Source organism: Pongo pygmaeus, chromosome 10 (assembly GCF_028885625.2).
Source record: "Pongo pygmaeus isolate AG05252 chromosome 10, NHGRI_mPonPyg2-v2.0_pri, whole genome shotgun sequence".
NCBI lineage: Eukaryota > Metazoa > Chordata > Mammalia > Primates > Hominidae > Pongo > Pongo pygmaeus.
This window is the reverse complement of record NC_072383.2, coordinates 48,238,215-48,263,172: the sequence shown is the minus strand read 5'-3', so window position 1 is coordinate 48,263,172 and position 24,958 is coordinate 48,238,215. Positions and strand designations below refer to the sequence as shown.

The following is a 24,958-nucleotide window of genomic DNA, read 5'->3' as shown; positions in this document are numbered from 1 at the left end:
CAGATAATCTTTTTAACCAGAAGGAAGGAAGTAATCATGGAAGGGCACAGATGTGGGAATTGTGGCATCAGGAAGTTGAAGGAGTTGTCATCGTATGCCTTCTATTTCCCCTGTGAGGTCACCTGCAAGGCCATCCCTACTGGGGGAGGGATATGCCACATTCTCTTGGCCTACTGCAATTAAACAACTGATTCATCAAATCCATGCTCACTAAGCAAATGATTTGGTTTCCATTATAGGCTTGCCCATGGGGCAAGAATGTGCTGACCATACAGATTTCTCATAGTAGGCCAGGCGTGGTGGCTCACACCTATAACCCCAACACTCTGGGAGGCTGAGGTGGCAGTACTGCTTGAGCTCAGGAGTTCAAGACCAGCCTGGGCAATAAAGTGAGACCCCAACTCTACAAAAAATAATTAACTGGGTGTGGTGGCACACACCTGTAGTTCCAGCTACTCAGGAGGCTGAGGCAGGAGGATCACTTGAACCTGGGAGACTGAGGCTGTAGTGAACCATGATCGCACCACTGCGCTCCCACCTGGGTGACAGAGCAAGATTCTGTCTAAAAAAAAAATTTTCTCATAGTAAATTAATAAATTGACTTTTGAACACGATTTGGTTACTGCGTAGCCTGACTACGGATAACAAATTGTGGTCCTTTTTACGGTTATACCTCTTGTTGGGCTATTGCTTTTACACCAAGTGACTCAAGTAAATCTCTGGGCCTTCAGAGACATGGGCCAGATCCACAATAAGCAGCAAATCAAGGTAACCTCCTCAACCCCTAGGTCATGCCTTGCTCAGCAAAAGTTGGCTTTTCATTAGCTGTCGCTGGCCCAATTTCCACCTCTTCTCTCTCAATTCATTTCTACATACACCTATTCATCGAGATATCTTAAATTAGCTGTCAGTGTATTGACCTACTAGTTTCTCTATGAAGGTATTTCCAAGAACAATACAGGAAATAAAACAAGCACATCAAAGAAATATATTGGTATATCACCATTATTTATTTATTTATTCCACTGTTCATTCAACAGATATTTACAGACCATAAACCCTGTGCAAAGCTTACTATGAGAACTGTGGGAGATACAAAGTCCTCATGGTATTTATAATTCAGTAAAAAAAAAAAAAAAAGCCATTAGTTCCACAAAGAACAGGCTTGCAGAAACACACTTTGGTTGAAGGGGGTAGAAAATCAGAAATAAAGACAAAACACCCTACAGTAAAATTGATATAAGCAGAAATAGGCTATCAAAGGAAATCCTGCAATCTGAGTAACGTTAAAAATATGATGATTATTTAGAGACAGCCTCGCTTAGGGGCAAAAGTTATGGCAACCCCTTTGGAATTAAGCATGAAATTAACTCAGGACTTTCTGATATATAAACAATGTGCTAGTCTCTATAAAAGCAGTAAGTCTGGCTTTGAATTAATCTACAAGTTCATTTAGGGTTTTACCCCCCAATCCTCAAGTATTGCCATTCGATACGGGATCTGTCCTTCCTTCCTCCCTCTTGCTCTTCTTCATCACGGTTTGTGCACCATCATAAATACGATGTGGTTTTTCCATGGCTTGGAATTTTCTGCCATGGAATCACCTCAATTATGCATAGTCTTTCACACACTACCACCCAAGTTCTGTGTAAATTATCTGATGACCTTAGGTATTTTTAAAAGTGCCTAGCACACAGCAGATGCTCATTAAGATTCATTTCCTCCTTTCTTTCCTTCCGTTTTTTTCTCTCCCCGGTGAGGAAGGGAGGGAAAAACAGGAACAAACAAAAGATAGAGGTCTTGTAAGCCAGCATCTTTTTGGTGTAAAAATACTGAAAAAGTTGAAACCATTTTTTATTGCCTACCTTGTGTCTGCGGGCTGTAAGGAGATAGGAGTTTGGACCTTTTCTTTTCATAGCCCTTCTGGGTGATGTCCCCTAAAATAGCAAGAAACAGAAATAGGTTATGCATTATTCTTACTCTGTGGTTTTCCACTGTAAAAACAAAATTAATTACAGAGTTATAGAACTACCACATATAGAGGCAGGGGGCTGGGGGGGTGGATGTATGGCTCTTTGCCAAGGATTTTGCTATGCATGATTTCCCACAGGCTTGGAGCTGACTTCCTGTAGAATACTGTAGAGCTTGTCCCAAAACCAATCTTGCATAGCAATATGTTGTATACCATGACAGAGATCCCCAAGTTCCTAGGCATCCCCAGCTTCCTTGGTATTTAAGATATCCCAAAATGGAATGTGGCAAGGCTGATAACGATTTCTCTCTGGAGTTTCAATTTACCAAACGAATACAACTGGTTTCTGAGGTATTCACTTATATTAGTATACAGAACCACATAAAAGTAAGAGAAGACAAAGTTCAGGCTCTGGATGGGATAATTAAAAGGACTTTCTGTACCCTAACACCTGTGCTGGAACCTGGGACTGGAATTCCCACGTCCTCTCCCCTTGGTTCAATGCTTTGTCTTATTTATTCATGTGGCTCTCTTTTCCACAATGTTAAATTTAAAAGTATGTATGATGCACAAATTAGTGCACATACAACAAATGCAATAAGGATAAACTGATAAATACAGGAGAAAATCTGTAGTTGAACTGGCAAGAAATGGACTAGGTACTAAGGAAACAGAAATAGATGGATGAGTAGAGAGTAGGGTTAAAAGGAACAGGAAATGCAGAGAAACAAGAGGACGTTAAGGGAGAATGAGTGATTTAAAGGTGAGGGATGAAAGATACGTGGTGAGGTGACATGACAGAGCACTGTTTTCTGAAAAAGAACCTTTTAAAATAAGAGATAACTTTATTTACTGTGAAGCCTTACATAGAACCTAATATATAAAACAGGAAAAAAAGTCAAATTGTAGTATTAAAAGTACTTTAAACATTCAAAATTTTAATATCCACTTATCAGGGGAAAAAAGCATGTCTGATGGATACAAATTTGCAATCAAGGGTGATAAATGTCAGGTGCTGTTGGCCTCAGCCTCCAATGCTGCAGTGGATGGTGGAGAGGAAGCAGGGATCACTAAAAAGGGCTAGAGCAGAGGACTTAACACTGCACTGCAGCAAGTTCACCCTTGCTGGGAGAATGAATTGTCAGGAACCAAGACTAAAAGCCAGAAGGAGTAGATGTTGGTCCAGTGCTACTACAGAGATCTGGGTAAGAGTAAGTAGTAGCTTGAATTAAAGATAGTGGTAGAAGGGATGAATGAAGTGAATGAATTAAGAGCAAGACCATAGGATTTGCTGACTGGTTGAAAATAGGGGCCAGGTGCACTGGCTCATGCCTGTAATCCCAGCACTTCAGTAGGTCAAGGCGGGTGGATCACAAGGTCGGGAGTTCAAGACCAACCTGGCCAACACGGTGAAACCCCGTCTCTACTAAAAATACAAAAAATTAGCTGGGTGTGGTGGCACATGTCTGTAATCCCATCTACTCAGGAGACTGAGGCAGGAGAATTGCTTGAACCCGGGAGGTGGTGGTTGCAGTGAGCCGAGATCGCGCCACTGCACTCCAGCCTGGGCAACAGAGCAAGACTCTGTCTCAGGAAAAAAGAAAGAAAGAAAGTAGGGTGGAGCTGGTTTCTCGCTTGAGGTGTGTGGTGAGGTCGAAGAAAAGAGTTAAGCTTAGGACAGGCCTGTGGGACACACAAGAAGAGACAGCTAATCGACAGTTGGTTTTATGGATCTAGAACTCAGGAAAGAGAGATTTGGAATCATTGGGATATAGTTGAAAAATAAAATGATACAATCCTCTTAGAGTAATTTGCAAGTTTCTATCAAAATTGATTCAGCAGCTGTACTCCTAAGAATTTATTCAATGATAACATTCACACACGTGCACAAAAATCAATGAGTATCCTGTGCTCTGTTTACAGTAAAAAAAAAAAAACTGGCAGCAATCTAGATGCTTATATTATAGACAATCTATATCAGTGGCTTTCACCTAGGAGAGTTTTGTCCCCCAGGAGACATGTGACAATGTTGGGAAACATTTTTGTCACCATGGAAGAAGAGGTGCTACTGGCATCTAGGGGACAGAGGCCAGGGATGCTGCTAACAACCTGCAATGTCCCACAACAAAGATTTATCCAGCCCAAAATGCCAGTAGTGTTGAGGATGAAAAACTCTAATCTATATAATAATGGGCAAGTAATCCAAATATATTGCCACAGGAGATGTAATATATTACGTGTAAAAGGCAAGCTGCAGAACAGTAGGTATAACACAATCTGATTCTGTAAAAAATTAAAATTTTTTTTAAAAACAGTAATAGGTATGTTTGCATATATACAGAAAATAATCTGGAAGGCTATATACTAAATTGTTTATCCTTGGGTGATTTTCACGTGTGTGTGTGTATACATATATTTTGGAGGCAGGATCTCCCTCTATCACCCAGGCTGGAGGGAGTGCAGTGGTGTGATCATAGCTCACGGCAACCTCAAACTCCTGGGCCCAAGGGATCTTCCCACCTCAGCCTCCCAAGTGGCTGGGACTATAGCCATGTGCCACCATGCCTGGCTAGTTTTTAAATTTTTTCTCAAGACAGAATCTCACTTTATTGCCCAGGCTGGTCTTGAACTCCTGGGCTCAAGCAATCCTCTCGCCTCGGCCTCCCAAAGTGTTGAATTACAGGTGTGAGCCACACCTGGCCTGTTTTATATACTTTAGTAGAGTTTGATTTTTAAAAACTAAAAAGTACACATCTTTCTAAGAATGAATGGTCCATAGGTGTATATTTGCTAACAAGATGGTTTACACAGTATATTCAATTTTAAGAATGATATTTTTGATAGGTCATTGGATGGGGTTAAAAAAAAAAAGAAAAGAAAAGAAAAATAGCTGGGCAAGGTGGCTCACGCCTGTAATCCCAGCACTCTGGGAGGCCGAGGCAGGCAGATCACCTGAGGTCAGGAGTTCGAGACCAGCCTGGCCAACATGATGAAACCCCGTCTCTGCTAAAAATACAAAAATTAGCTGAGAGTGGTGGCGCATGCCTGTAGTCTCAGCTACTCAGCAGACTGAGGCAGGAGAATCCCTTGAACACAGGAGGCGGAGGTTACTGCGGTGAGCCAAGATCACACCATTGTACTCCAGCCTGGGCAACAAGAGTGAAACTGCATCTCAAAAAAAAAAAAGAATAATGTGTTTGCACACATGTAGAATTTTTTTCTGTGTATTCATTGGAAAAATGTGCATGTTTACTCACCAAAATATTAACAGTGGTTAGTTATGGCTTGCAAGATTATGAAGTGGTTTTATAGTTTCTTTTCCTTCTTGCTGTTATTTTCTAATTTTTCTGCATGAACATTATTTCAAGAAACAATAAATATTTTAAAACTTCAATCATGACTACTTACTACACTATACAAATTTAATCACAATGGTCTTTCATCTGTTTCCCTAGTAAAATACAGAAACTGTGAATTTTTGTTAAAAAAAAAAAATTTTATTAAACCTTTTCAAATTAGCCAACTCAAGACTTCGGGGAATTTCAGTACATACAGCTAACAGGGGTACAGAAGCCTACCAAGGAAACCGTCATTAGAAACAGGAAACCATGTCTTTTATTGTAAAAGAAGTACCAGAGCATTCTTCTGTTCCATTCCCCACTCACAAGATCCCCTACCTCCACCCCCTACCCTGGCACAAAGGCCACTTCTGATGGCTCAGCACACATCTGGCAAAGTGACAAAGTGAAAGGCCTTTAAAAAGCTTTCTTCAGTGCTTAAGTCTCAGTCAGGCAATGTCAGTAAATGATCGTGGGACAATCTGTTAGATTTGGCATCCTGGACGTTAATCAACTACTAACCACCTCAAGTTTTGAAAGAGGTCAATCAAGAGAGTCTAGTTCAGTCATGCCAATTAGCTCCATCAGATCCACAAACGAGCAAAGAAATTAAGGATACCTGGAAGAAGCTGAGCTGCAGTGAGAATGTGAGGACTACAATGCTAGGCCTACAGTAACTTTAAAATGCTCCCCCCACTCTCCGTTTTCTGACTACAAGACCCTGTGCTCAAAAGTCACCCCTCTGTGATGCCTTCCACTACTTCCTCCTAGTGCGCCTACAAATCTGCATACATGTCTGTGATAGCACACCACTGGTATTTTAATTATGTGTTTACACCCCATGTCTCCCTACTAGACTGTGCACTTGAGGGCAGGGATTGTGTCTTGTTCATCACTGTAGCCCGCCCACAGCCTGGCACAATAGACGCTTGTTGAACGAGTGACTGAATGAATTAATAAAATGGAGACAGTGAGAGAACAATAAATCAAACAGACATGTGTATTTGGGTGGAAAACTAGAAATGGGAGAAAAAGAGTTCTTTAGCAAGAGCTGAAAGGCTCAGGGAATGGAATTTAGTGGACCAGAAGTTTACCGAAACTTGACAGCTAGACCTTAAAGGTGAACAAAAAAGCAATGCTTGGACTGCCTGAAGAGAGGAATAGTATACAAATCACAAGGCGCTAAAAGCTAGAGAACTCCAAGCCAGATATAGATACATCCCTTAGCTAGAGGGCAAGACCAGACAGAAAGAATTCAGTGAGAATCTGTTATTTCACATTTCTGTGGTTGCCACCTATAGTCTGTGCTCTTAAATCATCCTCACCACCTGTACTTACACAGATTTTGCTGCACTAAAGCAATGTTTTTCAACCTTGTACAATTTTTAAGATTCTCCCAAGGAACTTGCAAAAATACAAATTCCCAGACCCCTTCCATGGAGACTCTGATGCACTAAGTCTGGATTAAGATCCAGAAATCTCTACTTCTAACAAGCATCTTCCAATGAGTCCTAAAGCCAGGCAAGTTTGGAAATTGCTGCAGTGAGGAATCCTGTCCGGGGTATGCTGGATGGTTCTGCAGACTGAATTGTGAGGAGGGAACTGATTGGGAGGAGGGGGAAGAATGCTGGCTGGGCTATCCAGCCACAAGGGAGAGCACGGAACCTCTGGAGCTCAGACACTGAGTCACACCACAGGCTTTCTTACTCAGAACAGATTTTTTGCCATCTGGCATATAGAACAAAAAGGAGAATCATAATGATACCTATATAAAATTTGCATTAAAATGGCATATAAGGTAAACCTGTTGTTCAAGTTTTTTTGAGAAATAAACAAATACAGGGAGGATTAGCCTTCCCCTCCCACTAGAGTAACGTCTTTTGTCCAGGTGCCTGTAGCGATTGGCAGGAGTGGAGGCAGGCATAGAGCCTTGTATGAAGACACTGACCTAAACCAACAAGAGACTGGTCGTGGCGAGTCTGGGACCCACACGCTGTGAGACTGTCCAGCTGCATCAGAATTACCACAGTCTTCAACAGCCAGCAGCAGACATACAGAAAGACACGTGTGAGGCTGAGTATAAAGGACATATGTTTCCAACTTCTTTCCTCACCACCTGGGATCAATGAAAACAGCTTGGCACAAGTGCCCCACAAATCATCTTCAAGTTGATTGAGAGAGGGCTGTGAGGAGGTGTACGTGAGCCTGCCAGCCACCCAAGCCTCCTAAAAGCCACAAGGTGGTAGGGAAAACAGTCGCATAAGTAGTGAGCAGTCAGGTGTGTATTTACACCAGTGAGGGGGTGACACTGTGCTGTGGTGAAGAGCTCAAGGGTCTGAGCTAGACAGAACCACATCTGAGGCAAAAGGACTCGACAAGTTTTATTTCTTGATAAATCTGTTTCTTTCTTTTTCTAAGACAGGGTCTCACTCTGTCACCCAGGCTGGAGGGCAGTGGCATGATCATGGTCCACTTGTGGGCTCAAGTGACCCTCCTGCCTCAGCCTCCTGAGTAGCTGGGACCACATGGGCGTGCTATCACACCCAGCTAATTTTTAAAAAGTTTTTTTATAGAGACAAGGGTCTCGCTATTGCCCAGGCTGGTCTCAAACTCCTGGGCTCAAGCAATCCTCCTGCCTTGGCCTCCCAAAGTGTTGGTATTACAGGTGTGAGCCAATGCGCTCAGCAGAGACTCAGTTTCTACATCTGTGAAATGGGGAACAGTCTCTCCCTTGCAAAGTTTTCACTGTGATTTAAAATATAGGGTCTGGGCTATGGAAAATAACATCAACAAACATTGACTAAAAGCCTTCCCTACTGGCCAAGTGGGGGTAGGGGTAGACAATTATGTTGCAGAGAAGAGGCACAGGCAAACAAACAGGACTAACACTCTATAATTAAGCGCCATGGGAGACACGTACACAAATGCAGCACCTTCTGGAACCCAGAAGGAAGCATCGCGATCTTGGCCTGAGTAGGGAAAGGAATGCTTTACAGAGCAGATGACATTTGGTTTGGGTCTGGCTTTTCATCCTCTTATCAGAAAGGTGATATAAATTCCTAATGATACAGTCACTTAGTGGTTTGCTAGTTGTACTCTGCTGCTGACTGGCTCTGTATGGGCATGGCCATGTTTGGTAGTTTTCAGGATTCCTATCTCCCAAGAAATGGGGCAATGCTAAGTAACTTTCCTTTATGACCTTGTGCAGTACCTTGAGCAATTAGGGGCTAAATAAACACAACAGCTGAAAAATTCTGGAGGGTCATCAAGTCATATGTATAACTTTTTCTGTCGGGAACAGTCTTAACGGACAGAGAGCAAGGGTTACAGCTGCAGCCATAAACTTCCTGCCCCAGTGGAAATAAAAGAGCATGTGCCATGCAACCCTGCTTCAAAGTCACAGCTATGCAGTCAGGGGTGGTGATAGAGGGTGAGGGGACTTTGGGAAGGAAAGAAAAGCATTTTTGAGCACTGAATGGATGATATGCAGGTCATTAAACAAAGACAAATAAAATAGTATCTTTGCCTTCAAGGAGTTCCCAGTCTAAACAAATATTACAATAAAAGTGCAAGTGCTACACTCAAGATTATTTGCAAAGTCCCATGGGAGCAAGGAGAGAATGGTAATGAAAATTATAATACTTGATAAGAACATATAAGTAAAATAACACTTATCAAAGGCCTCCTATGTATCAGTCTCTGTTCCAAGAGCCTCACAACAGCCCTATCAGGTGATATTATCATCATTTTTCTCAATTTATAGGTGAGGACAGTGAGGCACAGAAGTTTAAGCAACTTGCCTACAGTCACACCTAGTAAGTGCTGTGATCAGGATTTGAATCCAGGCAGAATTGGCTCCAGAGCCCCTGCTCTTAAACACTACCATATATTCATTTTTACAGAGACGCTCCAAATTCTACTTCAGAAAGATTGAGAAGACATCACAAAAGTTGCTCTTGGGTTAGGTCTTGAAGGATGACCGTCAGAAGAGATAGACACTGAGGGTCAATGAACAGTTTATCAAACCCAGAGTTTGGAAAAGAGTGGCATGTTTGGAACAACAGATACAGAAGCTGTAATTTCAATCAGTGATGAACAGAGATGGCCCTGCTGCTACTCCTGCAGCCTAACCTGAGGTAAGACTTGGCCGTTTGTGCCTCACCACGAAATCCTCAGACACTTGATGCTGAGGGTTGATAGTCGCCTCATGGGCACATCAATTTACTTCACTCTTCAAAAAATGGCACTATATAACACCACCACCAATCTAACTTTCCAAAACATTCTTTTAAATTTTTTATTCTTTAACTTTTCAAAACATTCTGACATCAATTCATTTGATTTGGCTGAAAACCTTCTTCAATAAATGGAAAAGGCATTACCTCTATGAGAACAAGAAACAGGTGTGAAAAGTTAAATGTCTTGCCTAAACTAGACTAGAATCTCTGGCCTTTTTCTTGCTGTTCTTTGTCCATTGTTATTTGTAGGTGGCCCCTAAGTCAGATGCAATTTAAAAAAATAAAACCTGTTGTCCATAAATAAACAATATAAGCAATTACTATGAATCACTTCAAAATACAGATGACTTTCCAAAATGTATTAACAATTCTGCTCCTCAACAGGACCCTGGCTAAACTGTCTCTTTTAATCTCCTTCATCTTTTATTTTTTTGAGATGGAGTCTCTCTCTGTTGCCCAGGTTGGAGTATAGTGGTGCAATCTTGGCTCACTGCAACCTCCACCTCTGGGGTTCAAGTGCTTCTCCTGCCTCAGCCTCCCAAGTAGCTGGAACTATAGGCAAGTGCCACCACTGCCAGGTAATTTTTGTATTTTTAGTAAAGACAGGGTTTCACCATGTTGGCCAGGCTGGTCTCCAACTCCTGACCTCATGTGATCCACCTGCCTTGGCCTCCCAAAGTGCTGGGAATATAGGCATGAGCCACTGCCCCTGACCCCTTTCATCTTTTAAACCAGACAGCCAACTGTGGAAACTGTGTCCAATTGGTGTTTTAAAAATAGCAAAAAAGGCCGGGTGCGGTGGCTCACGCCTGTAATCCCAGCACTTTGGGAGGCCAAGGCAGGTGGATCATGAGGTCAGGAAATCGAGACCATCCTGGCTAACACAGTGAAACCCCGTCTCTACTAAAAATGCAAAAAATTAGCCAGGTATAGTGGCGGGCGCCTGTAGTCCCAGCTACTCGGGAGGCTGAGGCAGGAGAACGGCATGAACCCGGGAGGCGGAACTTGCAGTGAGCTGAGATCGCGCCACTGCACTCCAGCCTAGGCGACAGAGCGAGACTCCATCACAAAAAAAAAAGCAAAAAGATCATTATACATCATTACTAAATATTCATTTACGTAGAATATGGCCAACATCTTCAAATCTATACCTGAATCTAATCATCCTATTCTATTCTTTACATGTAAATTTTAGACCCGGAAGGTGTTGGCTATGGCTGGAAATGGGGAGTAGGACTAGGGTTATCACTACTCATACATGAGGGATACAAGTAGACAAAGAGAAAGAGATAAAAATATAGCTGAGAATGTGAATGAGGGCAATCTTAAAGCAAAGCTGAAAAAGGCAGAGGATGTGAATACTATCCAGGAGAAGCTGGCTGGAAGACAAAAATTTCATTATTATATTTTATCATGTTCTCTTCACAATGATAATTCCATCCAATGCAATATATATAGCAGCCGCCCATCTTCAAATATCCTCCTTCCAGAGGTGATCTAGAAAGGCTCACAAACATACAAAATGAAGCTCACAGTCATACAAAACAAGGACCTTAACACTTAAACCAGCTCCTGGCCTCTGTCTTCCCCTATTTTTCTTGCTGTTTCTTACTGAAAGTGTCCAACAGGACTCCAAAGAATTTACAATCTTGAATTATTTTAAAAACTCTCTGTAGTTTCTTTCTACACAGAGGTAGAATTGATCCTATGATGAAAAGAGTAAAAAGATATAACATTTTCATAGTTTAGCCAGAAATAAAGCTCTGTTAAACTACTACAATATGTTGAAAGAAGATGAGAATTTTTATTGTATCTAATTTTTTAGGAATAAAATCAATGGTTCTAAAAGTCTTCAACTGGCAGTCTAAACTTAAAGTGTAATAAAAAAAAAAGCTATAGTTTTAACTCAACCTTGTTAATCTTACAAACCATTTTCAAGGAAAATGTTAGGACATTCAAATTTCCATTCTCAGTAGAGATCCTCTCACCTCATTTAGGACAGTGACTAGACATTTTCCATGTCAAGAACTAGAGAATAAGCACAGACTGCTTTCTCCTCAAACACAAACCATAGAATTGCTTTGGCTGCACAGCCCTGTTTTCTAGGTCAAACATATGTGACTTCTTACAAATGGTATTTCACCTAAGGCACCAAGCAAGTTCAAACAAAAAGCAACAAAGTAAAACACTGAGAAAATGATCTGTAAGTCTCATCATCAGGCGCTGGTTAAATTAATCCATCTAATGCAAAAGGTATGTTTATTTGTCCACTTAGAAAAACCATGCCTGCAAATAAGAAGTTTGCTATACAAATGACCTGAAGGTTTCAAAGGGACAGGAGGAATCCAGGGGATGGTTCAGTCAATAGAAAGAGCACGGGTTTTAGCATGAAACAGATCTGGGTTCAAACGCTGAGTCTGCTGTTTACTTGCTTCTTGACAAGTTACTTAACAGCTCTGTGCCTTAGTTTCCTAATAGGTAAAACTGGAATAACTCCTACCTTGAGTGTTTATGATGAGTCTTCAACGAGAGAATAAATGCAAAAGTCCCTGGCACACAGCACATACTCAACTTGTTTTAGTTGACAACTCCCCAGCCCCAACCCCACCCTTAAGTCCTAAGAATAACTATCTTTAAAAGGATTATCTAGAAAATTCTGGGTTGGTAAATTCTCTTTTAAAAAAATAAGACAGAACGCATCAAGTATCACTAAAGTTGCTCCACAGTGCTAGACTCAGATCATGGTACTAGACGCAGCACTAAGAGCCAACAAAGTTAGTGCCTTTGGATGCTAAGGGCCTAAAAGAAGGAAAACTGATGTCTCAAAGAGGAGTATACAAATATCTAAACCAGAAATGAGCAGAGATCAGTTAAAATGCATATATGTAAATGTATGTAAATAAATCATGCTATTATGCACAAAACACTGCTACGTGCATCTAATTACGAATGTTGCCAAACTTCTAGAAAAAAAAAAGAAATGGCGGCGGGGTGGGGCGGAAAAGTAATTTTCATTATCGCTTCTTCTTTCCCCCTTTATCTTGGTAATTTTTCTCTGAAGATTAGAAAACTGTTTCTAGTGTTAACAGCTAGTTATCTTCCAACTATTCTGCTTTTATTCTTGCATCAATTGGAGCAATTTTTAAAAACCAGGCAATAAGTAATGGTATCTATACCAATCACTGAATCTGAATTAAATGGTGCATGTGCCAGGCATTATCAATAGTCTAGATAAAATTAACAGTGATCAAAAATCTAAGTATCTCCTTTGGCAGGCGCAAAAAAAGTGAAAACTTTTAAAGAGATGAAGAATTTTGTTGGTAGCCAATTCATACTGCTCTGGAAACCAAAGATGGCCAGGGAAAAACACAAGTAAGGAGAATACTGCCACTACCACAGCATGGGGATCACAAAAGCAGGTCGCTTAGGCCAAAGTGGAAAAGGGTTTTTCCAATGAGGCAGTCAACATCACCATTCTGTGTTTGGCATAGGTTTATAAACTTGTGTTCAAGTCCCAGTGTCCAGAGACTTAGGTTTTCCTCCCCATTTTGTTCCAAACTATTTATCTGATACTGGGCAAGCCACTATACATCTCTGGGCCTCAGTCTCTTCATCTGTAGGAATAAGGATCTCATGGGTTCTAAGGCTGCTTTAGCTCAACGTTGGATGAATGCCATTTGTCTGGCACTGTTACATATGGCAAGTCAAAAACAAGGGAGGATATCCAGCAGGCAACAGGAGAGAGAAACTCTAGAATGGATATATAGATTTTAGAACCATCAAGCGTAGGAGGTGGTAGCTGAAGCCCTGGGTGTGAATGATATCACCCAGAAGGAATGCAGCATGAAAGAAGGCAGCCAGAAAAGGAATCCTGGGGTAAACTCACATTTAAAGAACAGGCAGAGGAAATGGAGACAATGCTGACACACAGCAGGGAGACCAGCAGAGAATGAGGAAAACGGAGGCAGAGAGGAGAAGATGAGTGCACACTGTCACATATATAAGGATCAAAAAATAACTACTGGATTTGGCAGGTAGATCAGCAGTGGCCCAGTTAAGAACAGTTTTAAAGGAACAGTGAAGGAAGAAAACAGATTATTTAGGACACTGAAGAATGAGTAAGAGGTGAAATGACAGCAATAGATTTCCTTCGTTCAATGTTTTGTTAAAAAGGGAATGAGATATGGGGTAGTATTACAGAAGGCTAGAGTCAAAGCAGGTGAGTTTTTTTTCTTTTTCTTAAAGATGGACAAATATGTAAGTTACAAAGACAGCTATTAGAAAGATACTGATTCTACCAACAAACACTGAGAACTTCCTACATACAAGCCACAGCTTTAGTGGGACATGGGCCCAACATTTATAGGCATAGTGATGAAGTTTATAGTTTCTTCCAGCATAGAGAGACATCTAAAAAGAATTCTATAATTAATGATTTAATTACAAGTTCGATAAGGGTTAGTGTTGTCAGTGGTTAGGGCCAGGGCTTCTCAACCTGGGCTGGGAATGTGGTATCTGCGCTGATCTGTGAGTGCTTTATCGGTGTGGAAATGTTAATACTCAGTCCCTTGGGGCAGTCTAGCTGAGCTTCAGGGAACTGAAAGCCTTGGGCCAGTCACCTCGAACAGGCAGTCTTTTTACCCCACTGTATTGAACAAATATATCATTTTCTGTGTTTGTCAGGATGTATCAAAGGTTTAAAGCACTGCAGGACTTTATAGACACCTTTTCTCTACGAAAAAGGGTAAGGATGGGTAGGCAGGTATAGGTAGGTGCTGGAGCACTGGGAGTGAGGACAGAAGATGACAGGGCTCTGGCTTAATGACCTCTAAATTTCTTTCTAAACAGGAATCAGAGTAAAAGTTTTCTTGTCTACTTTCCCTTCTACATTCATTCACTGCCTATTTCGTTCTGGGTACCATTCATCTAAGCAATCACATACATTAATCCATATAGTCCTCAAAACAATCCCATGGAGAGTATTATGAGTCTCAGTTTCCAGGTGGGAAAGTGAGACATAGGGAAATTAACTGACCTGCACAAGGACACAACACTGTGAGAGCCAGCTTCAAAGCAGATGGTCTGGCTCCAGCATCCAAACTCTTACCTACCTCTCAGTGCTGCCTCTCTAAGGTATTTGTGACAGGAATGAAGAGTTGGAAGAGAGGGTTTGGGTAAAGATATTCAGAGTTGCCAGGCACATGCTGTGCTAGGCAGTGCTGAGAGGCAAGGGAGATGGGAGAACACAATGTTTTTAGTTATGTTCCACAGTTCAGTGACTCTCTCCAGTAGTGCCTGGGAGAAGGCTGATGGTTTGAATAACATAGAGCTGGGGTGTAACAGGAAAAGAGGATGGAAGGAAGCAATGAACCAGGCTAGCAAGTATTTATTAATCAGTAATCAACCAATCAGCAGTAAATACTCTTGAATAAATAATTGTGCAGTACTATCAGCCTAATTTCTATAACTTTTCAAAGTTATTATGGGAAAGGCTGGGTGTGGTGGCTCATGCCTGTAATCCCAAGACTTTGGTGGGCCAAGGCGGGCAGATCACTTGAGGCCAAGACAACCCTGGTCAACATGGTGAAACCCCATCTCTAATAAAAATACAAAAATTAGCCCAGCGTGGTGGCGCACACGTGTAATCTCAGCTATTCGGGAGGCTGAGGCAGGAGAATCACTTGAGCCTGGGAGACAGAGGTTGCAGTGAGCCGAGATGGCACCACTGCACCCCAGCCTGGGGGGACAGAGCTAGACCGTCTCAAAAAAAAAAAAAAAGTTATTATGAAAAATATACTCAGAACTCATCTTGGGAGGGCAGAAGATGTCACCTTCAAGAATAAATAACAGGATTCCAAAAGGAAAGAATGCTGAAAGAAATCATGGAAGGGCCCTCAGGAGGGTGTAAAGGTTCCTCCTAGGCTAATTCTCCTTGCCTATTTCCCTATCTGCTTTTCTTTTCAAGACAGGGTCCCACTCTGTGGCCCAGGCTGGAGTGCAGTCGTGCAATCACAGCTCACTGCAGCCTTGACTCATTCCCATCTCAGCCTTCTGAGGAGCTGGGACTACAGGGGCATGCTACAATGCCCTGCTAATTTTTTGTAGAGATGGGGTACCACCCACCTCAGCCTCCCAAAGTGCTGAGATTACACATGTGAGCCACCTCCCCTGGCCAAGATATCTGCTTTTTTTTTTTCTTTTTTTTTTTTCTTTTTTAGAGGCAGGATATTGGGTTCAAGCAATCTTCCTGCCTTGGCTTCCTAAAGTCCTGGGATTATAGGCAAGAGCCACCACGCCTGGCCTGTATCTGCTTTTCTTTTCTTACTTTGCACCTAGACATAAAGACAAAAGCAATGACAAGTGATGAAGAATATAGGAGACTGTAAAGAAAATACTAAAACTGAAGTTTTCTTGGGCATTTCTTCCTAAAAGCCTGAGGGAGGGGCGTAGACTAAATAAATTATTGCTGGTCCAGGGAATGGCTTTGGGGGACATGGTGGTGGTGGAAGTTCAGGGGTAAAAGAGCAACTGAAGGGATCTAGTACTGGGGGTAGGTAAAAAGAAGATAATAAAACCACTGGAGGCAGTGGTGGGGAGGGAAAGGGAGCTCCCAAATCCACTGGGTCCGCTCTGGATCATACAGTCAAGAAAGACAGCCAGCTGCTGCTTCTGGTTCCTCTTTTCCTGGCAAAATTTTAAATAACTAGCTGGTGGTCACTATTTTTAAAGATTAAATAAAAACAACCCACGCCCCTCAATGCAGCCTCAGCAAAAGAATAAATGTTAAACGTTAATAACACTCTTACGAATAGAGGCTCAAGGAAGGGTGGAGAAGCAACCAAAAAGAATAAAAATGATCTTGCAGCTATAAATTTGTAACAGAAAGCTGTCCAGGACATTTCGGTAGTACAACAGCTAATATCCTTTAGCAGGCAAGAAAGCACTTAAAATAGAGTGAAACAAAGAACTATGACAAACTGCTTAAGGATTCTAATAAATGACTTACAATTTTATAAACACCTATCCACCAATGTTTAGGAGATAAAACTTTTGGCTTGGCTGATAATACAATCCTTTCTCTCTTTAATTTGTGTGTCTATTATCCCCCTAAAGATATTTACGTCGGCCAAGCGCGGTGGCTCACGCCTGTAATCCCAGCACTTTAGGAGGCCAAGGCGGATGGATCACAAGGTCAGGAGTTCAAGACCAGCCTGGCCAAGATGGTGGAACCCATCTCTACTAAAAATACAAAAAAATTAGCTGGGGGTGGTGGCAGGCACCTGTAATCCCAGCTACTCAGGAGGCTGAGACAGAGAATTGCTTGAACCTGGGAGGCGGAGGTTGCAGTGAGCCAAGATCACGCCACTGCACTCCAGCCTAAGCAACAGAGCGAGCCTCCATCTCAAAAAAAAAAAAAAAAAAGGCTGGGCACGGTGGCTCATGTCTGTAATTCCAGCACTTTAGGAGGCCGAGGCGGGAGGATCACAAGGTCAGGAGATCAAGACCATCCTGGCTAACATGGTGAAACCCCGTCTCTACTAAAAATACAAAAAAATTAGCCGGGCATGGCGGCGGGCGCCTGTAGTCCCAGCTACTGGGGAGGCTGAGGCAAGAGAATGGCGTGAACCCGGGAGGCGGAGCTTGCAGTGAGCCGAGATGGTGCCACTGCACTCTAGCCTGGGTGTACAGAGCAAGACTCTGCCTCAAAAAAAAAAAAAAAAAAAAAAAAAAAGATATTTACATCTCCAATATCACTAAAGAAAATTTTACTTTCCTGCAGTTTCACTTCGAGGAGGGGGGTGAAACAACACATTCCTTATCCTAAAATAGCAAAGACAACAATGCAAGGAATAATACTTCAGAGTTCCAGCAGGTATTTCCTGTATTTCACTCATTGTACTAATCACAATCAAAACTAGCAATTAAAAGGAAAAAAACACTACTCCTAGTAACAAAAAAACTCTACCCACCATTCTTTGCCTGCCATCACTCCCCAAACAAATATCACCACACATCTGAATATTATGAAAAAATAACATACTTCCAAAGCTATCAACATATGGAAATGTGATATTAGGCAGTCTAACCATTCCTTATGGTGACAGTGATAGTAGTAATTTAAAATGTCATTATTCTAGAATAAAAGCTAGAAATAATCAAATGTTGGGTTTGGTCATTTACATTTAGGTGTTATAGCTGTATCTGTAGAATTCTTAAAAACTTTATTAAAATTCCTGCATTAAAAATACTTTGGCATTGTGAATTTGGAATATGATTTACTTATTTCCTTTATTAGTTATAACAAATGTTCTTGTAATGCAGTTTTTTCAGAATGAAGTTTTTGTTCAATTATGAACATGGTGTTTTAACAGAACATGAAACAGGACACATCATTATAAAAGTCAAGCATAAAAGAAAAAAAGACAACCACAAGCAGTTTGTGTGCCAAGGGATTTGAGGAGAGATAAGTGGTCCATCCTATCTCTTCTTTTATCTTCCACAATAGGATGGTTAGCTAGGCAATCAACTACTCAGAAGACGATGACATTTCCCAGTCCCCTCAAAGGTAGGTATGGTCAAATTACTAAGGTCTGGCCAATGTGATATCAGCAGAAAGAATGTGTGCAACTTCCAGGTCTTGCTCTTAAATGGAATGGGTGTATCTTCCCTTCTCTTTCTCCCTTCCCAATGGGTGAAATGGGATGTGGTACTCAGCTGTATGGGACTAAGGGTGAAGAGCCAGACCAGTAGATGACGAAGGAACAGGATAGAAGGGCCTGTTGCCCAGTGCCCTCAAGAAGCAGAGTTGCTGTGCTAGTTGAGACCATGGCATGACCTAGAAATAAACTTCTATCTTGTTTTAAGTACCTGTTATTTGGGGTCTTCGCTACATGTACTTAAACCCATTGTCCAACAAATACAAAGTAAATAAGACAATTTTCCGTCAAGTGGCAACAAATAATTGCTGCTACTTGGTGTCTCCACCAGAACCATAAACCATGGTACTAAAACTTTTAAAAGCGAATTTAACTCTTATGTAGAAGATACAAGTCCCTTATAAACTTTTGTTAATCCTCGTTAATTTTTTTTTATTATATTTTTTTGAGACGGAGTGTTGCTCTGTCACACAGGTTGGAGTGCAATGGCACGATCTCAGCTCACTGCAACCTCCGCCTCCGTGATTCTCCTGCTTCAGCCTCCCAAGTAGCTGGAATTACAGGCACCCATCAGCACACCTGGCTAATTTTTGTATTTTTAGTAGAGATGGGGTTTCACCATATTGGCCAGGCTGGTCTCGAACTCCTGACCTCAGGTGATCCACCCGTCTCAGCCTCCCAAAGTGCTGGGATTACAGGCGTGTGCCACCGTGCCCGGCTAATAAATATTTTTTGCACTGTTTCTGCTTACATAAATGAAATTTTGTTCTAGGCTGGATTCTTACAAAAGTAAATATGGTTTACTTCTTTGAAATCAGAGTATTGCAAAGAAACTTTTAAACTAATGTAAAATTATCTAGGAACACACATTAAGAGTGTTGAACTAGTTGATCAATAGACTGTGCTAGTGTTACTATTTGTTTTTTTTTCTTTTCTTTTCTTTTCTTTTTTTTTTTTTTTGAGACTGAGTCTTGCTATGTCACCCAGTGTGGAGTGCAGTGGCACGAACTCAGCTCACTGCAACCTCCGCCTCCCGGGTTCAAGCAATTCTCCTGCCTCAGCCTCCAGAGTAGCTGGGACTACAGCCACGCACTACCATGCCCAGCTATGTTTTGTATTTTCAGTAGAAACGGAGTTTCGCCATGTTGGCCAGGCTGCTCTCGAACTCCTGGCCTCACGTGATCCAACTATCTCAGCCTCCCAAAGTGCTGGGATTACAGGTGTGACCCACCGCACCTGGCCACTAGTGTTACTATTTCTGATAGATGCTGTTTCCATGAAAGGTTTCAGCATAATCAAAATGGCTTTTCTAAATTGTATTTTTGTTTCTTTTTATTCTTGCAGTTAAAACAGCAACCATTCGATATGCTAAGACTTCCCCATCAAGATATTATCTAAATAAACTATCAGTTAAAAATAATTGGTGGACACAGATTCCAAATACTAATTTGCTAATTGTTGAAAGACTACAGCTTATTTGAAAATAAGCAAATTGCGGCCCGGTGCAGTGGCTCACGCCTGTAATCCCAACATTTTGGGAGGCCAAGATGGGCGAATCACCAGAGGTCAGGAGTTTGAGACTAGCCTGGCCAACATGGTAAAACCCTGTCTCTACAAAAAATACAAAATTAGCCGGGCGTAGTGGCGCACACCTGTAGTTCCAGCTACTGAGAAGACTGAGGCAGGAGAATCACTTGAACCCAGGAGGCAGAAGTTGCAGTGAGCCGAGATCGTGCCACTGCACTCCAGCCTGGGCGACAGAGCAAGACTCCATCTCAAAACAAAACAAACAAATAAAAAACCCAGAAAATAAGCAAACTGTGTGAGGAATGACGTGTTTCCTCTGTTTTCAGACTAAGAGCTTGCTGTACTACAGCTATTAGTAATTTTAGGAAATTCTCCAAGCTTCAACCACTCTGCTTTTACTGATTATATTTGATTACACTTCAGAGCAAGACTGTGTTTGAACAAAAACCCTCACCTGAGCCGAAAGACCTTAAAACCACCGTATATATAGCTGATAGAGCACTGGCCTTCTTTTCAGTAGCAGAAAGGGAATGCTGTCAAGAAAAGGAAGGGAAGAAAAATCATAGGAAAGACTTGATTTGATAAAAAAGAAGTAATGAGATTATCTTCAAAATTTGTCTTAATGTTTAAAAATGTCTAGATCTTCCATTCCATATCTGTGTAATGCTGTGGAAGTCAGAAACATCTAGGTTCCAAACCTGGCTTATCATTTACTAGCTATGTCTCTTTGGATATGTTAAGTTTCCTGGGTCCTTGTTTTTTTCTATCTGTAAAATGGGGAAATCTGTACTTTTCTCATGGGACTGTTAACAGGATTAAGGAAGATAATCTATGCAAAGCTCCCAACAGAGTACTTGGTCCAAAGCAGACACTCAATAAATAAATGTTAGTTCCCCTCTCCACCCACTCCACCAACAACCATCAAAACCTCAAAAAAAAAAAAAAAAAAAAAAAGCCAGGCATGATGGCCCATGCCTGTAGTCCCAGCACTTTGGGAGGCAGAGGCAGGCAGATTGCTTGAGTCCAGGAGTTCTAGACTACCACCCCGGGCAACATAGTGAGACCCCATCTCTACAAAAAACACAAAAATTAGCAGGGTGTGATGACACACACTTGTCTCAGCTATTCAGGAGGCTGAGGTGACAGAATCATTTGAGCCCAGAAGGTCAAAGCTACAGTGAGCCAAGATAGTGCCACTGAACTTTAGCCCAGGTGACAGAGTTGAGACCTTGTCTCAAGAGGGGGGGATAAAAAAAAAAAAAAAAAACAGAAAAAGAAGCCATGCATTGTAGTATGAGCCTGTAGTCCCAGCTACTCAAGAGGCTGAAGTGGGAGGACTGCTTGAACGCAAGAGTTGGAGACCAGCCTGGGCGAGACCATCAAAAAGATTAAATTAAATTAAAATCTCAGAAAAAAATTACAAATCAAAGGGTCCTGATATGAGTTGTATGCCTTTTTAGAATGGGTGAATTCTATGAAGATCAGCTAAAAACCACCTCCTTTGAAGGCGAGAAAAATTTGCACACCCATGTTCATAGCATCATTATTATAACTAAAAAGTAAAAACCCATCAACTGATGAATGGATAAATAAAACACGGTATATCCTCACAATATTATCCAGCAATAAAAACAAATGAAGAGCTAAGAGTGGTAGCTCATGCTGGTAATCCTAGCACTTTGGGAAGTCAAGGTGGGAGGACTACTTGAGGTCCAGGAGTTCCAGACCAGCTTGGGCAACATAGTGAGACCTCATCTCTACAAAAACTAAAAAAATTAGCCAGCCATGGTGGCACACACCTGTAGCCATAGCTATTCAAAAGGCAGAGGTGGGAAGATCACTTGTGCCCAGAACTTGGTGGCTGTAAGGGAGCTATGATGATATCACTGTACTTCAGCCTAAGTGATAGAGCAAGACACTGTCTCAAAAGAAAGAAAAGAAAGGCCAGGTGCGGTGGCTCATGCCTGTAATCCTAGCACTTTGGGAGGCCAAGATGGGTGAACTGCTTGAGGCCAGGAGTTCAAAGCCAGCCTGGCCAAAATGGTGAAACAATGTCTCTACTAAAAATACAAAAAAGTAGCCGGACCTGGTGGCATGCACCTGTAATCCCAGCTACTCTGGAGGCTGAGTTAGGAAAATCGCTTGAACCTGGGAGGCGAAGGTTGCAGTGAGCCGAGATCATGCTACTGCACTCCAGCCTGGGCAACAAGAGCAAAACTCCATCTAAAAAAAAACGAAAGAAAAGAAAACGCAGAGCGGGAAGTAAATTAATTAAGAGAAAAATGAATGAAGTACTGATACATGCTGCAACATGACTGAACCTTGAAAACATGGTAAGTGAAAGAAGCCATTCATAAAACACCATACTTTCTATGACTCCATTTATATCAAATATCCAAAATAGGCAAATGCATAGACAAAGAAATAGATTCAGGTTTGCCAGGGGATGAGTAGGGGGAAAGGGAATTGACTGCTAATGAATATAGGATTTCTTTTTATTTTGGAGACAGGGTCTCACTCTGTTGTCCCGGCTGCAGTGCAGTGGTGTGATCTCAGCTCACTGCATTCTCCATCTTCTGGGCTCAAGTGATCCTCCCAGCTCAGCCTCCCCAGTAGCTGGGACTACAGACACACACCACCCTGCATGGCTAATTTTTGTATTTCGCCATGTTGCCCAGGCTGGTCTCAGACTTCTGGCCTACAATGATCCGCCCACCTTAGCCTCTCAAAATACTGGGACTACAGGCATGAGCCACCTTACCTGGCTGAGGTTTCTTCTGGAGTTCTAAAAACGTTCTAAAATCAGATTACAGTGATGGTTGCATAACACTATGAACCTCTAAAAAACATTCAGTTATATATTAAATTGGTATATTGTATGATATGTGAATTATATACCTCAATAAAGTTGGGGTTTTTTTAAACCTTATTGCATCTAAAGTTTAATAAATCAAATCAGGGTGTTCAAAAGATACTGTTATCTAGAAAACAGGCTACATTAATGGGTATGTGTATATAAACTTCTAAGTCATTTATAAGAATCTTTAAGCAATTCATCATGTTTCTGTCTTTTTACTCATTACATAAAATGAGTATCTCACCTCCTGTGCATCTGAAGTGATACCGGCTATGTACTATCCTTGGCAGAACTGAAGAGAGTCACTCAATTTTCTGTAGAGGTTATCTGTGGAACTCTCAGTGATATATTTTCTTTTTAAATAGAACATTTATAGAAATTGACTACATACCAGATCATAAAGCAAGTTATAAAAAATCCAAAGAACTGGTATCAGGCATATCACTTCATCTGTCAACAATGCAATCAAGCTGGGTGTACTGGCTCACGCCTATAATCTCAGCACTCCGGGAGGCTGAAGTAGAAGGATGGCTAGAGCCCAGCCTGGGCAACAAAGCAAGAACCTGACTCTACAAAAAACTTAAAAATTAGCCCCGTGCAGTCCCAGCCACTCAGGAGGCTGAGACAGGAGGACCACTTGAGCCTGGGAGGTCAAGGCTGTAGTGAGCCATGAATATGCCACTGCACTAAAGCCTGGATGTCAAAGACTTTGTCTCGAAAAAAAATAAAAAAAGCAATTAAGTTATAAATCAATAAAAGATAACTTCTGTAAAGGTCAGCCACAAAAAAGTCTACTACTGTGCTATTTACTTATAATGTACAAAGTGCATGTAATGCATATATATACACAGTCACTTGACAATGTTAGCTCACAAGAAAATGAAATGAGGCTGGATATATGCTTGCATGCTGCCAACAAATTTCCTTATTAAATTTAATACATTAGTTTCTCAAAAACTGTATATAATCAATCATATTTAAGAACATTAAAGAGTTTGCTATTTAAAGAATTCAGAGTAAATCTTTCTGTACTATAATTATTGCCTAACTTGTCTGCTCTCAGTTCTTTCAAAAGCTTATTCTGTATATAGCACAGTGTTGAATGCATATCACTATCTAGGAGCGTACAATCCATTAGAAGCTTGCATGATGCAAAACAATGCAAGAAAGGAATTTGGTACTCTGGTCAATGCCAAGGTCAGCATTTCCCCAAAGTGTTCTTCTAATTCAGCAAGCCAAGGCCTGGAACCAGGCCACGGCTTTCTCATCATTGTGAATTTATCCTTGAGCAGTTCCTGAAAAAGAACCTCAGCAGAAAAATGAGCTTTAATCACCTAAGGTGAATAAGTAGCTTAAAAACCTGAAAGACAACCAATAATCTTCCTAATAAAATGGTGGGCCAAGTCATACCTCTCCCTTCTCTTCTCCGCACTAAATATCACAAAATGACTTGAGTCTTTTTTTTTTTTTTTTTTTTTAAAGGCAAGGTCTCATTCTGTTGCCCAGGCTGGAGTGCAGTGGTATGATCATGGCTTGCTGCAACCTCGACTTCCTGGGCTCAAATGATCCTCCCACCTCACCCTCCTGAGTAGCTGGAACATGTCACCATGTCCAGCTAGTTTTTGGAGACGTAGGATTTCACCATGTCGCCCAGGCTGGTCTCAAACTCCTGGGCTCAAGCAATCCGCCCGCCTTGGCCTACCAAAGCGCTAGGATTATAGGCATGAGCCACCGTACTGGCCAAGATGTTTTTTAAAAGACTCAATTCTCAAATACCTTACTTGCGTAGCCAAGGCAGTAAGATTAAGACTAAACCAAGTGTCCATTTCTTACACTGTGATATTTTTCCTTCCCAGTTCCTCCCACCCTGCCTAGTCTTCTTTTCACACCTGGACACAGTACAGGCAACACTATATTCTTTGCTTATTTGTAAAAAGGGCATGACCTTGCCTACTTTTAACTGTCACCACTCATTTGCTTGAGAAAAAATAGTTATGTGTGAATATTAAATTAAATATTATTATTATTTTTTGAGACAGAGTCTTGCTCTGTCACCCAGGCTGGAATGCAGTGGCCGGACTTCGGCTCACTGCAAGCTCCGCCTCCCGGGTTCACGCCATTCTCCTGCCTCAGCCTCCCGAGTAGCTGGGACTACAGGCGCCTGCCACCACGCCTGGCTAATTTTTTGTATTTTTAGTAGAGACGGGGTTTCACCGTGTAAGCCAGGATGGTCTCGATCTCCTGACCTCATGATCCGCCCACCTTGGCCTCCCAAAGTGCTGGGATTACAGGCATAAGCCACCACGCCCGGCCTATTTTTTTTTTTTTTGAGACAGAGTCTCACTCTGTTGCCAGGCTGGAGTGCAGTG

The 24,958-nt window shown here is 41.6% G+C and overlaps 1 protein-coding gene across 6 annotated transcripts in view; it reads right to left on the bottom strand.

The window, feature by feature from the left end:
* The window catches only part of DIP2B (disco interacting protein 2 homolog B), a 252,843-nt gene that overhangs the window by 124,265 nt on the left and 103,620 nt on the right, over window positions 1-24,958 (bottom strand). For all 6 annotated transcript variants that reach the window (XM_054442807.1, XM_054442806.2, XM_054442810.2 and 3 more), the window contains exon 2: window positions 1,866-1,937. In XM_054442807.1, coding sequence (XP_054298782.1) covers window positions 1,866-1,937 — 72 coding nt within the window. The remainder of the gene's footprint in view (window positions 1-1,865; window positions 1,938-24,958) is intronic.